Source organism: Podarcis cretensis (genome assembly GCF_951804945.1).
Source record: "Podarcis cretensis genome assembly, chromosome: 11".
In the NCBI taxonomy this organism is placed as follows: Eukaryota; Metazoa; Chordata; class Lepidosauria; order Squamata; family Lacertidae; genus Podarcis; species Podarcis cretensis.
This window is the reverse complement of record NC_137180.1, coordinates 2612226-2627296: the sequence shown is the minus strand read 5'-3', so window position 1 is coordinate 2627296 and position 15071 is coordinate 2612226. Positions and strand designations below refer to the sequence as shown.

The 15071-nt window shown below is 41.2% G+C and overlaps 1 protein-coding gene across 1 annotated transcript in view; it reads right to left on the bottom strand.

Moving 5' to 3' along the window:
- TMC1 (transmembrane channel like 1) overlaps positions 1-15071 on the bottom strand; it is a 52166-nt gene that overhangs the window by 23265 nt on the left and 13830 nt on the right. The window contains exons 5-9 of the mRNA XM_079996050.1: positions 14606-14696; positions 12285-12366; positions 11797-11903; positions 11089-11187; positions 3484-3626 (exon numbers count right to left, since the gene is read on the bottom strand). Of these exons, the coding sequence (XP_079852176.1) occupies positions 3484-3626; positions 11089-11187; positions 11797-11903; positions 12285-12366; positions 14606-14696 (522 nt within the window). The remainder of the gene's footprint in view (positions 1-3483; positions 3627-11088; positions 11188-11796; positions 11904-12284; positions 12367-14605; positions 14697-15071) is intronic.

Here is a 15071-nt window from a genome sequence, read left to right as displayed (position 1 = left end):
GCTTTAATTGCATAATCTGCAGGTTAAACAATTAGTTGCAATCCAATCCAATGCAGGTTAAACAATTAGTTGCAATCCAGTGCTCATTTTCTGGAGAGTGATCCACACTGAATAAAGTGGGACCTACTTCTTTATTAAGGAACTTAGGAATCTGCTTTACCTCAGAGTGAGCACCTCTGGCAAAGGTCTTTCTCATCAGCTGCTACCTGATCCACTTCACTGGAGTTGCAAGGGCTGTGGGACTTTTTGCATGCAAAGCGGAGGCTCTTCCACTGAGCTATGGTCCCTCTGGGATTCACTGGACTCAACAGCATGGCCTGTGGCCCTTCTCTGTGTTTGTTTGCGACACCAAGCGGCGTTCCTGCTCAGACATCATTGAGATTCACTAAAATTGTGGAGGAGAAAATGGTGCTCCAAAATGTGACTTTATGCATTGCCACAGTTAGGGTCCTCCAGATTGGTGTATTTTTGTGGGTGTATTCTACAACACGTTCTTCACACCATTAATAGCACATTCATTGTGGGTTTATTTTGCCTTATCAGTTGCCAGTTGCTATAGCACACTCCTGCTGTCCAGAGGGGCAATAGCACAACAAAAGTGGGACAGAAAACCAAACAAACCCGAGAGCATTTATGAAAAGTTAATTTTAGCAGGAAGTTACAGGATATGTGCTGACTCAGAATGAAGCTGTATGGCCACCCACGGATGGAACTGAAAGCATATGACTGCCCACAGAGCATCATGAACACAAATAATCAAGAATGCACAATAAAAAGGATGACTGAGGGGCCCTTAAGACCAGCAGGTAACTCAGTCAAAGAGCTAAAAAATGGACTGATGGGAATATTGATGGCTGATTTGTACTTTGATAATTTCTGTAAATGTCATACCAATTTCATTCTCCCTTTTCTCTCCCCAGTTATGCCTTTTTAGGTACTACCACAAAAAAGAGCCAAGCAAACAAAAAGCTCACAGTTACAGTTGGATTTTGCACTTATCATATTGTTTTCTGTGAAATCATCAACAAGCCAAAGAATATAAGAGGATTTGCTCTTAAGGTTACTTAAATATAGATCAAGATTATCTCGTGGCCAGATGGAAATTTAACACATACAGTGCATGTTCACCCCAGGGTGTTCCTTTTGTTTTGCCTCCAGGGATTGTGCTGCAAAGATTTTTTGGTGGTGGGGAGAACCCCATTGGGTGGCTGGCAACTACTCAGCTATAATTCCCTGAGAGGATTCAGTAGGAAGATTTTTCACAAATACAGTATCAAAGAAATATTTTTAATGGCTCCCTCTTAACTGGGTTAAAACAAAATGGTAACTTCTGAAGTGAAATCTTTTGTACCTTAATCAAGCATACTCTGGGAGTGAAGAGACTAAAATAAATGGCTTTTTTCAAGGGTTCAGAATGGGGGTGAGCAACATTTTTCAGTCCAAAGGCAGCATTCTCTTGTGGGGAAGTTTCCGCAAGCTGCAGACTAGTGGGAGTTGGGCTAGAGACAAAGGAGAGTGGAATAACTGGTCTGATTCTCACATTTGCACAGTGGGCTGTATCCTGGCCATGCAGACCACAGAACAAAGAGGAATCTGCCAGAGGCAGATTTAGGGCAGCACAACTGGTTCTGCTGCACTGCTCAGCCTCAGTGAGGATGGACCCTATGCGTGTCAATGGGGGTGCATGCATTTGGGGCTCCCTCACATGAAGGGGAATCCTGGGCCAATCACAAGTGCTCTTCTCATTGGGGAGCCCTACGCATGTAGAGCCCATTTTCACAGAAACATAATATAGGACTGACAGGGTGTGCGGCCAGCCAGTGCGATCCCACTCCCTGAGTCAGTGTGTATGGAAGGGTTGTGCCCACCTTGATTTGAGCATTAAACAGTGGGGAGGGTGTGACATCCTTTAATAAATTACCAGTCAGCTAACTGACTGACCTTTCCCTCGCCCTGCCAGGGGGTGCCAGGGTCTGAACCTGGGACCCTTAGCATGCAAAAGATGGGCTCCTTTGCTATAACCCTTCTTCTTATCATGCCTGAAGTGAACATAGAAACCTGCACCTGCAGCATCTTCATTACGGCTGATATATTTAAACATTCAGGGAAGGTGTCCTAGACTGGGGCACTGCATGCAGCAGGAGGCTGGTGCAAAGAAAAGAGAGGGCCAGCCAGCCCAAGGTATTTTGCTTCCTGAGGCAAAGGGCAAGATGGCACCCAGCCCTATTCCATATACAAAAGCTAACCAGACAGGCATTCGAGTCTTAGCTTAACACTGGTAAAGGAATGGTATCCTATCAAAGGGTCTGAGAGCAGCAGGCTAATTTAGGGAATGCAGGGCAGTCTGCATGGCGCACAGCAAAGTTCCCTCCCTGTCTCTCAGCATCACCAAAGGTTGGGCTGGCCCTGAAACTGGAAGGCAATGGTGGAGCCAAGCTCTGTGTGGGATTCTCAAAGAGAAAGCACCAGCAAAGATGAGGCTTTCAAGTTTCACAGTTAGTAGCAATGGCCACAAAAACCCCTGCAACTTGTGAACAACTATTTACAATTTATTCCATATTTGGATTCCTAACCATACGTTCCTGTTCTCTTCTCCCCACCATCTCAAGCCCGCAAGGCCAGACAAGGAAGAATGATTGTAATTTTTGAGTGTTACTTAGCACTATGCTAGATGGAACACTTTACAAAAAAAGAAACTCCCTTTGTTACACATTTGTTTCACATATCTTAGCTGTACAGAAAATGTGATGCTGTTTTAGTTTGGGACACCTCTGCCGGACTGTAATTTGTTCCAAAGTGAGTAATAAAATAAACATTTGCTGAAAAATGTTAAATAACAGTAAAGTAGTTCAGGATTTCCTGCTCACCTTCTCCCCGCACCCCAAACCCTACATTCATTAATCCTGCTGTTGAAGGTGCTGCACCTGGGATTCAATACAATCAAATTCAAGAGAAACATCCTTTCCCTCCCCACACCCCAACCTTCCATTTTATATTGCCATACAGCAACTGGACTTAAGCTGACAATGGGAAATGGTTTAATTTTAATGTTAATTTTTAGAGATTTGGTGGGATCTGTACTAAGAGGGGGGCAGGATGGAAAGGGAACCTCATCTGGAATTGATTTTATGCATTTAGTTTTTCAGTAAGTGCTAAATGCCAAGAGCATCGAGGATGAGACAAGAAGGACAGAATCTGAGCGGTGCAGTGGTTAGTGTATGGGACTAGGTTGGAGAGTCTCTGCTCAAATCTCCACTCAGCTATGCAGATTACTGGGCAACCTTGAACTAGTCACCATTTCCCAAGCTAACCTACGGTACCTCACAAGGTTTTGTGAAACAAGGTAAGGACAATCATGCATGCTGCCTTGAGCATCTAGGAAGACAAGCAGGGTATGACTGCAATAGATACTAAATAGAAATGCGGCTCAGTCTGTGAATATATATCCCATCCTTTATTTCATCAACATCAGAAGAAACTTACGTGCGGATGACAACCATGAAACTGTAACCAATGGACCCAACTCCCACCAAAAAGTAGGAGAGAGGCAGCCGGAACTTCAACCACCCGATTGTTCTCTGGTTATTGTAATAGCCATAGAAGAGGACAGAATACTGTGCAAGACCCTGAAATGTCAACGACAAAGAACAATTTAGATATCTTCCTCTAACATCAAGCAAATGCAAATGCAACTTAAGCACAGGGATACTTTTAAACTGAACTAATTTGACTCATGCATTGAGTTGGCGTCCAAGAAGCTGACACAGAAGAGGAGGGAGGAAAGATACAAGGGGAAAGGGTGGCGTGTAGAGCTAGTGAGTAGATGGCAGCCACCTTCTGCCCAAATCCCCAAACACAACTTCTAGCCAACTCCTGAGGTTGCCATCAAAATAGAATTTTTTTGGGGGGGGGGATTCAAAACACACAAGAAATGGTCTCACCTCAAAAAAGATATAACAGAGTTCAGAAAAGGGCAAGCAGAATAATCAAGGGGACGAAGCAACTGCCCTATGAGCAGTTTAGGGAAAAGGTAAGAGGTGACATGGATGAAGTCTCAAAGATTATGCCCGGCATGGAGAAAGTGGACCAAGAAAGGCTTTTCTCCCTCTCATTAGAACTCGTGGACACCAAATGAAGCTGAATGTCAGAAGATTAAAAAGTTATTCTTCGTGCTGGCTCAGCTCTGCCTCTATGGTCGGAGGCCATCATGCATCTGAATACCACTTGCTGGGAAATGCAGGAGGGCTGAGTGCTCAGGTGCGCAGATCCTGCTTGTGGGTTTCCCACAAGCATCTTGTTGGCCTCTGTGAGAACAGGAGGCTGGACTAGATAAGCCACTGGCCTGATCCAATAGGCTCTCCTTACGTCCTTAAGATGGAGTAGGTTGTAAAGCAAACTGAACACAGCACAAATGTTTTTCTCATCATCCATCCAGGTGCTTGTGTAAGAAATACACACAACATTTCATATGTGACAGGCAGCAGATGCAGTATTTCCTAAGTGGAGATTAACCTCTGTATTAGAAACCAACATATGCCAGGGAGTTCATTATATCAATCAGTCACTAGATTTTATTCATGTAAGGGATATAACAGATCAACCCTCTTTGAGATGGGAGTCATCTGAAATATTGTGATGGAACTTAAGTGGGGATGCAGCCTGTGAAAGGCCATGCAGGGCTTTATAAATCAAAACCAGGGCTTTGTGTTGTGTTGGAAAAGCAATACCTAAATCTAATAAATGATATACCACTAGGAAATATTCTGATTTGCTAAATGAAATTACTATTGCTTTCCAAATATTTTTTTTTTAAAAACATATTTTTTTATTAAAGGTGTCTCCCCAGTGCTTTCCAAAATTAAGTAATGGGGTGCAAATGTTTGGTGATAGCTAACAAGAAGTAGTGATACAACTGGACAAGGGTTTCTTTGAGTCTTTTAGTTACAACAAACATCTGTCTCTGCTGGAAACCGCTTCTTGAGGTGGGCCAGATAGCCGTAAAGCTTGCAAATGGCCATAATGAATTCACATCAGACACCAAGAGTTCAGCGTGTGCCCTTGTAATCTGCCAAGGGCCTGCGGATCAATTGGAAAGGGTTTTAATTGACTGTGGTAATGCGGAGAGGCTTAGCCCTCATGCATATATTTCCCTTCCCTTCTGCTGTTTTGCTGCTGGTTATTTCTTAAAAGTAAACCATTAGTAGATTAAAATGTCAATAGGCTAACATCCTTCTGTTTCATTTAATCGCAAGCCATGCATTTGATGTATTGTGATGGCTGGGCTGCCCGAGACAAGTCACAGACTCTGCCTGCTAAGCCTCATTTGCAATCTTGGCTGTGGTGAAAATGAAATATTAACACATGACAAGTAAATATGACTAGATGTGTGGTATGACTATCAATCCATTTCCTCAGTTTCCTTAGAGCTGACATTGTCTCCACTGGGGAATTATGGGGCTCTTGCGTGGTTCAATTATTTGCAGAACATTGGTGGTGTGTGAAAGACATGGTTGCCCAGTATCCTTTGTTATTTCTCTTGTACCACTGTCCTAAATCATTATTACCCTGGACTCAAAAGGCACACAAAGTTCTGCTTATCTGTCTCAATCTTTCCCCTCTATTCTCTTCTGACTGAGCAGGGAACCAAATGTGACCCCTTACATTCAACTTACGGGTTTTAAAAAATGCAACTAGCAGTACTGATAATTCTGGGCATCACAGAAGACATGGAGGGGGGTTTCACCTTTTCCTTCCCAGCTGTGATCCTAAGGAAAATCCCTCCTCTGAAGGGATTTCCATTGACACCAAGGAGGGAAATCTCTATTGACTCCCAATGCAAACAGCAGCTTCAGAGAAGAGATTTTCAGCAGGACTGTAATAAGGGAAGAAAGGGTTACATTTATGCCTGTTGTGACAAGGGATGGATGAATCTTCCATCAATTTCACTTCTCCCAATTTCTCATTTTTCCCATTTGAAATTCAGTTCCCCACATATCTCAACTGGTTTACAATTAAAAAAAAATCTTTATAAACATTTGTCCACATTTTAGTGCAAATTTATTCTAATAAACACACCTTGGTATGTAATTTTGACAATTATAAAGGATTCTGCAAACAATTTCCTCTAAGATTATGCATTCTCTGTGTTATTTTCACTAATATGTGAATTTTTAGATACACTTTTGCCTAGTATATGCTTTCTTGTATTCATATATTTGGAGATGTGTGAAGTTAGCTGTGTTCCAGTTCACATATTGATTTGAGAATGGCAAATTAGATAATTTCACATTAAAATGCTGATAAAATTGAATTTCTCTCTCTGTCATTGATATTAGACTGATTATTCACTTGTTTTACAAATGGAGATTCAAGGAGATGTACAATGTAGCAGAAAAAACATTAGGAAGAACTTCCTGACAGTAAGAGCTGTTCGACAGTGGAATTTGCTGCCAAGGAGTGTGGTGGAGTCTCCTTCTTTGGAGGTCTTTAAACAGAGGCTTGACAACCATATGTCAGGAGTGCTCTGATGGTGTTTCCTGCTTGGCAGGGGGTTGGACTCAATGGCCCTTGTGGTCTCTTCCAACTCTATGATTCTATGATTCTATGAAAAAATAAAACTAATATAACTCTAAAACAAAATAAAAGCTAGAAACACTGATATACATAAAAAAGCAGTCTAACACAACCCACCCACCTGTGATTACTCTCAATTATTAGCTCTGGCACTTGATGTAAGGGTCATTCCACATCAAATGTCACCCACCATATCAGATTTTGATGAAATTTGGTGTACACCGTTCCCTTACAGTTGAAATAAATCCTTTAAATTTTTTTCCTCTATCACAAATGGTTTTACTTTTATAGCGCTTTGAAGTTTTGTTAAATCTGCATTGTCTGTCCCTCTTGAGACCCTCAGCATAAGATACCCTTGTGTACATTTTATTTTTTCTCTCCATAACCAATAATCAGATCCCTTTGAAATTTTACACAGAGCTCAATAAAATGATGAGTATTTCAGGAAAAAATAGAGGGGGGAATTAAGGGGGTTTATTTCAACCATAAGGGATGGATGTACACCAAATTTCATCAACATCCGAGACGTAGGGTGACATGACCTCATTGAAATAACTTGGAATGACCCATGAAGCACATTTTCTAAGCGAGCCAACAAGCACAACTGCACATTATAGACGAAGACATATTTAATATGGCCCTGGGCTACTGAGACTAAAACAGTGGATCTTTTACCCCTCCACCTGTCTTTCCTTTGTTTTCCCTGGTGCATCATCACTTCTGACACAAAAGGCCTTCTCATCAGGCTATCTCATGTCAGGTTGGTGTCCCCGCCCGTCCCCGTCCCCCGACTCCAGCAGTTAATTATTTCAGATTTTTTGGTCAATTACAAACGCTCTGGCAGAGCTAAATTCCTTCAGTCCTCACTCAATGATCCAGTTGCTGAAACTGGGCCCCTCCTCTTCCGTCCCCAAAAAGGAAGCCCCCACTTTCTTTCTCCCCTTCCCACGTTTTTCGGCTAGCCTAGTTAATCTACGAGTTTTGGGTGATTCAACGCCCCCCCCTTAATTCTCCTTCTTCCGTTGTGTCCTTATTGCAGCTTCCACACTGCATTCCCATCAAGTTCCGCCGGTCTCTGCTTCTTCTCCCTCCCTTCTCTGTTCTCCCTCTGTGTTTTCACTTCCTGTCAGAGAAGTGGCTGTTCTGACATCTAATACACTTGGATAAGAAATCATAAGGCAAGAGGGCAGGGATTTAAAGGCGGACACTCAGAATGTTCACTTTTATCATAGTATTTATTTTGTAGGCAGTGTAAGGAAGAGATTATCTTTGTTCTGAATTATTACTTTTCCTTTTAAAAATTCTCTGCCTTTAAGGAGCACCTTTCATTTTGGAATAATGTCAAAGCAATGTTCACAGCATCAAATATCAACATATGAAAATCAAATATCAACAATAGAAAGTTAGCATTAAAACAGAAGAGTATAAAGTCATATTAAAACCCAAAGGAAGTAGTAATACATCAAATCACAGTTCAATTAAATTATAGTATTTAAGTTCTAGTTTTTGTTATTTTGAAACTTATTTTGGTAGGTTTTTTGTTTTTTTTAAGTCTTTAGTAAAAATAAATGTAATTTATCTCAAATGTAATTTCCATAATTGTTTTCACATTCAGTTGTTGGTGGGCTGGGGGCTTAATCTCAATTGCAGGTCCACATGTTTAAGAAGATTTTCCTATTGTAATCTTGCTCTTGGGAATGGTCTATGTAAGATAGTTCAACTTTGTCCTTTTACTTGCATCAGTAATGGAAATGGTGCCATTCTTAAACAGAACTTCATAATAGTTCACAATGCCCCCATGTGGGGGAAGAACCCACGAGGGGCAGTGGCGTAGCGTGGGGGGTGCAGGGGGGGCCAGCCGCACCGGGCGCAACATTTGGGGGGGTGCGCTCGCACTCGCAGCTCTCTGCCCCTACTTGGCTCACTCACTCTCTCTCACTGCAGTGCTGGCTGTGCGAATCTGATCCGAGCTGCCGGTTCGCCGCCCACTGTGGAGGGGGAGGGTGCCAGGCGTGTGTTGCGGTGCGGAGTGGAGAGAGAGCGAGGGAGGGACTATCTGGGGGAGGGACAGTGCAGCGGCCGCCCAGCGCAGCACTGAGCGCGGGAGAGAACCACACCCGATCAGCCCAGCCAGCAGCAAGAAGAAGCCGGCAGCGACGGCAGGTTAGGGGCACAAATTACTTGCCTTGCCCCGGGTGCTGACAACCCACACTACGCCGCTGACGAGGGGGGCTACTGGGAGGTGCAGGGTAGATCGACACAAGACTCAAAGACACAAGCAGGGGGCAGGCAACTGCCTCTCTCCATCCCTCCATCTTCATCTCCATGGAATTTAGTACACAAGTGAGACAGGCACTGTCCCTACTGTTTCAGACGAAGCACTTTGCACTCTGAATGTCTTAGATGTTTTACATCCTTTCAATTTGAAATTCTTGAGGTTTAAATTCTGGAAGTGAATTTTATGTTTTAACTGTTGCATGCCATATATTTTATTGTTGTAAGCCACTTTGACAGCTACATGGTGAAAACTGGTATATGTTTTAAACAATATTTAAACAAACTTGGATACAGGTCTTCTGGAAAGCTCCCAACAAAGCTCTGACTCCCCTGAGACCCAATGGATTGAAGGGGAAGCAGTTCCCAGGGCAAAGTCCCATCACTCTGCTTTGTCCCATGAAGCCAACCAGAAGCTGCTGGTACTGGTTTCTCGGAGAATGGTTGCCCAGTTTCATGTGGACTACAGGTTTATCTGGTAAATATTTTAAAAGGTCCACTTAGAGGTCCACTTTCTTATGCTGAGAAAGTGGTGTGTAAATTGTGTTAAATAAATGCAAATATTTCAGAAGCAATGGCTATAATTCACCTGAGCTTGTGTGTGCACAGTGAGTTGCACTAGCATGTTCACTGTGATGTTTTTGAATTATTTTTTTCAAATTGCCCTCTATCCATCCCCCACCCCCAATCCTGCCCTCATCACAAAGGGTGTTTTAAACTCCCACTGATTTTAAGAAGCAGCATGAAATACAGTATGCAGGAGCCACTATTGCCGGGGGGGGGGGGAGAGATAAATAAAATAATGTATATGCATAGATCTTCCCATCACAGATTTATCTTAAACCATGGTTCTCTGCCCATATGGTGTTCTTGCTGGTGTGTGTCTTAAATTAATATCTGCTTAATGTGCAATTAGGTGCCAATTTTGATGAAACATTTTTACTCCATAGAGGAACAGATGTGACCGAGATTACGTCAGAATGTGAATTTTACATGGCAGATCTGTAAACAGATTATTACATTCCTGCCAGCTCCTGCTCCCAGATCTCTCCTGCAATATGGATTTTTCATTTTGACACAACATTTTTCAGGTATATGATTCCCTCCACTGAAGGAAAACACTATATGGGAGAAAATTGGCTGTCAAGACTTTGGATGTTTCCTGGGCATTACAGCTAAGTTCAATATCTGTAATCATGAAGAACAGATGAGAGAATTTCCCTCCATGTTCTGTTCTGTTCTTGTCCCTCCCTTTTTTCTGCTTGTGTTTCTTTCCTCCTGAATTCGTTCAGTGAAGAAAATGTCTACAGGTTGCTCTCACTGGGTATTGCCTAAGCATGACTAAGCCTAGATCCTTCACATTGTGTGGTTTTACATGGTGCTTCTGTGAACAAAACCAAAGGGGCTGCATTCTCTTCATCTGCCAACAAGGGCAAACACCAAGGAACCGACTGGGTAGTTCTTCCCACCCTTCAGTTAAGGCAGATTGCAGCAAGTATTTACTGGAATTGCAACTGCCTGTCTCCCATAGGAAACGGCTCCCCCACAGCACTTAAACTACTGCAAGAGGTTCCCACGGTAATATAACATGCGCTATCAAGTCTCTCACTGTAAATCCAACAGTAGCTCTGCTGCAAACAATATCCTTCATCCTAAAGGGTAGAAAAGGCAGTGAAACACATGACTAGGAGCTCATTTCTTCAATACCTTCATCTATCTTTCTTTAACACTATCTTGCCGTTGCCGGTTTGCAGGTTTGTTATTTCATCTAAGCACAAAAGGCCAAATGAATCCCTCAGGGCAACACCAGTGTAGCAAATCCACCTTAGTACTTTTATACCTCATGAAATTGGCCAGTGATGGCTCAACATGGTGGCCTTTGGGGATCTATTATATATGGCATGTAAACTTAATAAATGTAAAGCAAAATGACCATTTTTCAGCTACATGTTGAGCTACTCTTCATCTTGCTCACTTTTAACTTACTGTACATGTCAGAAATCCCAGTGACAAGTGAATGTAAGAGCTTATTTCATGACATCAGAAAGTCCCACTGGATTTGGGGTGCGACATTTGATCCCATTTCCCAAAAACAATTTGAATTTATATTTTTTCAATTTTACCTACCTCAATTACATATCCCAAATTGGTAGTCTTGCCCAATGAACTGCTGACAGAAAACAACTTTCACACCATCAAAACACAAAGCCTAAGGAATGGCTTTTGCAAAGTGCAACTTACACTGAAATCCCACAGAGTGGCAAAGTTCATTGCCGTCGCTTCCTCTGCTCTGGGCACAGTTTTTCTAGGTAAAGTTCCATATGGTTTCCCCATCAATGCCTGTTTTCGCACGTAGGTCAGTCAGAGTTGTAATTGTAAACACAACCAAAACAAAGAAAGAAATCAGCATGAAAAAAACATTGGGGAAGCTCACTTTCAAGGCTATTTCTTGTTTTCCCACTGCTAATTTTAATATTCATTTTAATGTTTAAATTGTTTTTGTGAAATTACAGCAGGCAAGTGGAGGAGGAGGAAAAGGTAAAGGACTAGTGGTTAGTGCAGGTGAATGAGTGATGCCTCTTTCTTAAGGCATCTCCTCTCCATAAGGCAGGGACCAAACAGAGAAAGTGATTCACCAGGGAACCATCTCTAGTAAATATAGACAGAAAACAGGAACCATCTCTGGTAAATATGGACAGTGCATATGCTGCATGAATTAACAAGATAAAAAACGTTTGAAGGACAACAAAAGATCTCTAACATCATTTGAATCCTACTGATTGTAAATGTCAATCTAGCTCTGATCTTCCTGACAGTGGAATTTTATCCAAAATGCCCAGTTCCCCATTGTTTGCTCTGGTCTTAACTTTAACCCATTTTCCTGTGTGACATTTAAGCCTAAAGAGAAACAGCAAAACAGGCTGGGCATATTAACGTAGTTATCCGCACCTCAGGCACCATGACAAGACCAAAAGTCAGTCCAAATAGGATTATATTTATTCCATACATCCATCGCAAAAATATGAAGTAGGAGGCAACAGAAGAGCCAAAATGACCTACAAGACATGAAGCAAAATAAAAGGGCAAATGAATCATTCTTCACCTTTTTTGTCCTTTCAAATAAGATATAAATCAGTATATTTATGCTTGCTTAACACACCACAAATCAGTGCCACTTTCCCCTCTTAAAACCTAACCATGTATTACTATTGATGTGATCTGGTAAAACCATAGTAAATTATTGCTTACATTGGTATATGCATGGTTCGTATGCAAATATATGTTACAAATTCCAGCAATCCTTGATATGCAATGTATTTGTTGCTGTTTAAAAGCTACAGAATGAAAGGAGAAATGGTATGCAACAGTGGAGGGGAACTCCAGGCCTGTCTCCCAGCAAGATGAAGATTACTTAATTCTTCTTCTCTCTCACTTACTTTCAATTTCTTTTATTTTCATTTCCCAGGGTATGCAGGCTGTCCGAAAATTCTCAAAATCACGCTGAAATTTCATCCATTTCTGAAATAAATATTACAAAAGCAAAATAGGACATTAGGACAATGAGAAAAGAATGAACACTTTTGACTAAAAATCTGTCTGATGATCTTAAACCTCTGTGCTTCCAAAATCTGTGTGCACTCTAGGTTGTTAGAGTGGCCTTGGCAGCAGTGTTTCTGTTGAAGGCACAGGAAACGCAAATGTGTTTCCTGTCCTGCACTCTTCCGTCTTCCTCATCTTTCTGCAGCAAGCTGATATGTTAGTGTTCCCATCTTCCTACCCAAGGACTGCTTCTCCCGGTGTGAACAAGCATGGACCCTGCATTTGCCGTATGAAACCTTTCTCCACTTACCCCTTCCAAAGCCGGTACAGAGGGTGGTGACACGAGAACAGGGCTTTTACCCAACCATTAACTTGGAGGGTAATCAAGTATTCCTTTGGCTTCTTTTTGTGCTCATCCTTTTGAGGAGAGGGGTGGGTTTTGTATGTTTATAAATATTTGTCAATGAGCATTTTGTCTTCCTGCTCTGGTTGGTTTAAATGTTTCTTGCTATTTCTATTCTTACATTGTAAGTCACTTTGAGACACAGTCATGTAAAAAGCAATCAACAAGTACAATAAGCAATAACACCAAGGGAAATCTGAAAATCTACATTATATTAAATGGAGGAGATATGAAACAGAAGGTTCTTCAGCATCCTTCCATATCCCACTTCCACATTTATTTCTCTCCATCATTTCAGCTGCACTTCACCTCCATCCAAGTGCCAAAATGATCTCCAAATCTTAATGCCAGAGGTTCACTGAGATTTTTTAATCCTTTATTAACTAATTTACACATAATATTTCTAATCTGAGAAGTCAAAATTAGAAACAGAATTGTTGGAACCCAATACTAAGAATTTATCAAGAATGTATAACTTGCTGTTAAAATGGAATACACAGGATGAAACGGTGAAATCAGCTATGATTAAATGGGCACAAGATATAGGTCATGATATTATGTTTGCTGACTGGGAACAGTTATGGACCACCGGTATCAAATTTACTGCATGTAATGCTTTAAAAGAAAATATTATGAAAATGATCTACCGGTGGTACATGACCCCAGTCAAGCTAGCAAAAATTTATCATTTGCCTAATAATAAGTGTTGGAAATGTAATGAGACTGAAGGCACTTTCTACCACCTTTGGTGGACCTGCCCAAAGGTTAAAGCTTTCTGGGAAATGATCTATAATGAAATTAAGAAGGTCCTTAAGTGGACTTTTCCTAAGAAACCAGAGGCTTTCCTCTTGGGTATGGTGGGCCAAGTGGTGTTAAGGAAGGATAGGACTTTCTTTATGTATGCCACTACAGCAGCAAGAATTCTACTGGCAAAGTATTGGAAGACGCAAGAACTACCTACTCTGGAAGAATGGCAAACAAAGGTGATTGACTTTATGGGACTGGCTGAGATGACGGGCAGAATCCGGGACCAGGGGAAAGAGACAGTGGAAGAGGACTGGAAGAATTTCAAAATATATCTTAAAAATAATTGTAAAATTGAGGAATGTTAAGATGTCAGGGGGTAAGAAGTAAAGAATTGCAGCAGTAAACAAAAAAACTTAAGAAATATTTACGAAAAGCAACTAAGACAATGGACTTAAGGGTTGCTAAAGAATTATTAAACAAGGATGCAGGGATGGGGAGGTATGGGGAAGTCAAAGAAAAAAGGCTATGAACCGATGAGTATGAAGTTATATTGTGTTACATTGTTCTTTATTTTATGTGTGGAAAATTAATAAAAATTATTATAAAAAAAAAAAAACATAATATTTCTAATCTGTGCCTTTCTTGTAGGTTTACTTGGGTCTGCAGCACCAAGTCACACTGAAGCATTGGTTTTGATATGATTTCAGCCTATCTGTATTTCTTTGGATTACTTGCAGTATCCTTTCCCTAAGCATCATCTGATTTTGATACCTTCATTTATTTTTGGTGAATGTTCACCTAGGCTCCACTGACTGTGATCCATACCTGACTGCTCAGAATCTTTTTGATTACTATGATTTGAAGGCACAAATGTGTTTGAAGGATTAATAGAGAACATTAGCAGTTTTGTAGCATTTAGAGAACTAAGATACCCAGGAAATTCTTCTTGCTTTTTATAGCTGAAAGTAAATGCAATCCAAAAGGAGAGTGAAACCATTAATTCTGGAAGAGATATTTGAAAAAGGCTGAGTGAGCCAATTCAAAGCCATAATGAGAGCTGGTCCTTACTTTCATCATCATCACTTTATATGCATAAAATTTCTTCCCTTTGCCTTTGCCAAGGGCTCCTTCAAATTTTTCCACAAACTGCTGAGCATCTCTGAAAAATAAAAAGAAAGAAGTGCTTGTGGATTTATCTGAAAGCGTCTTTCCTCTGACTTTCTCTTCTGCTGAAACATTGAGACACACTTGACATTACTGAGCATCCCAATAACATGTTATGCCAAACACTTTCTCTTCCACTAAACATAGGAACCATGTTCCTTATTTCCTCGTCCCCTCAAGCACAGTTTGCCCATGTCCTGGCATTATGACACGCCATATTTCCCCACCCGCTGCCCGCAATAGCCAATGATGGAGAGCCCAATAAGGACACATAGAATATCAAGGCATCAAGAAAATTACTATTGGATGTCATGGAACAAGAAACTAAACACAGACATGCCATTTCACAATAAAATGTTTCATTTTATTG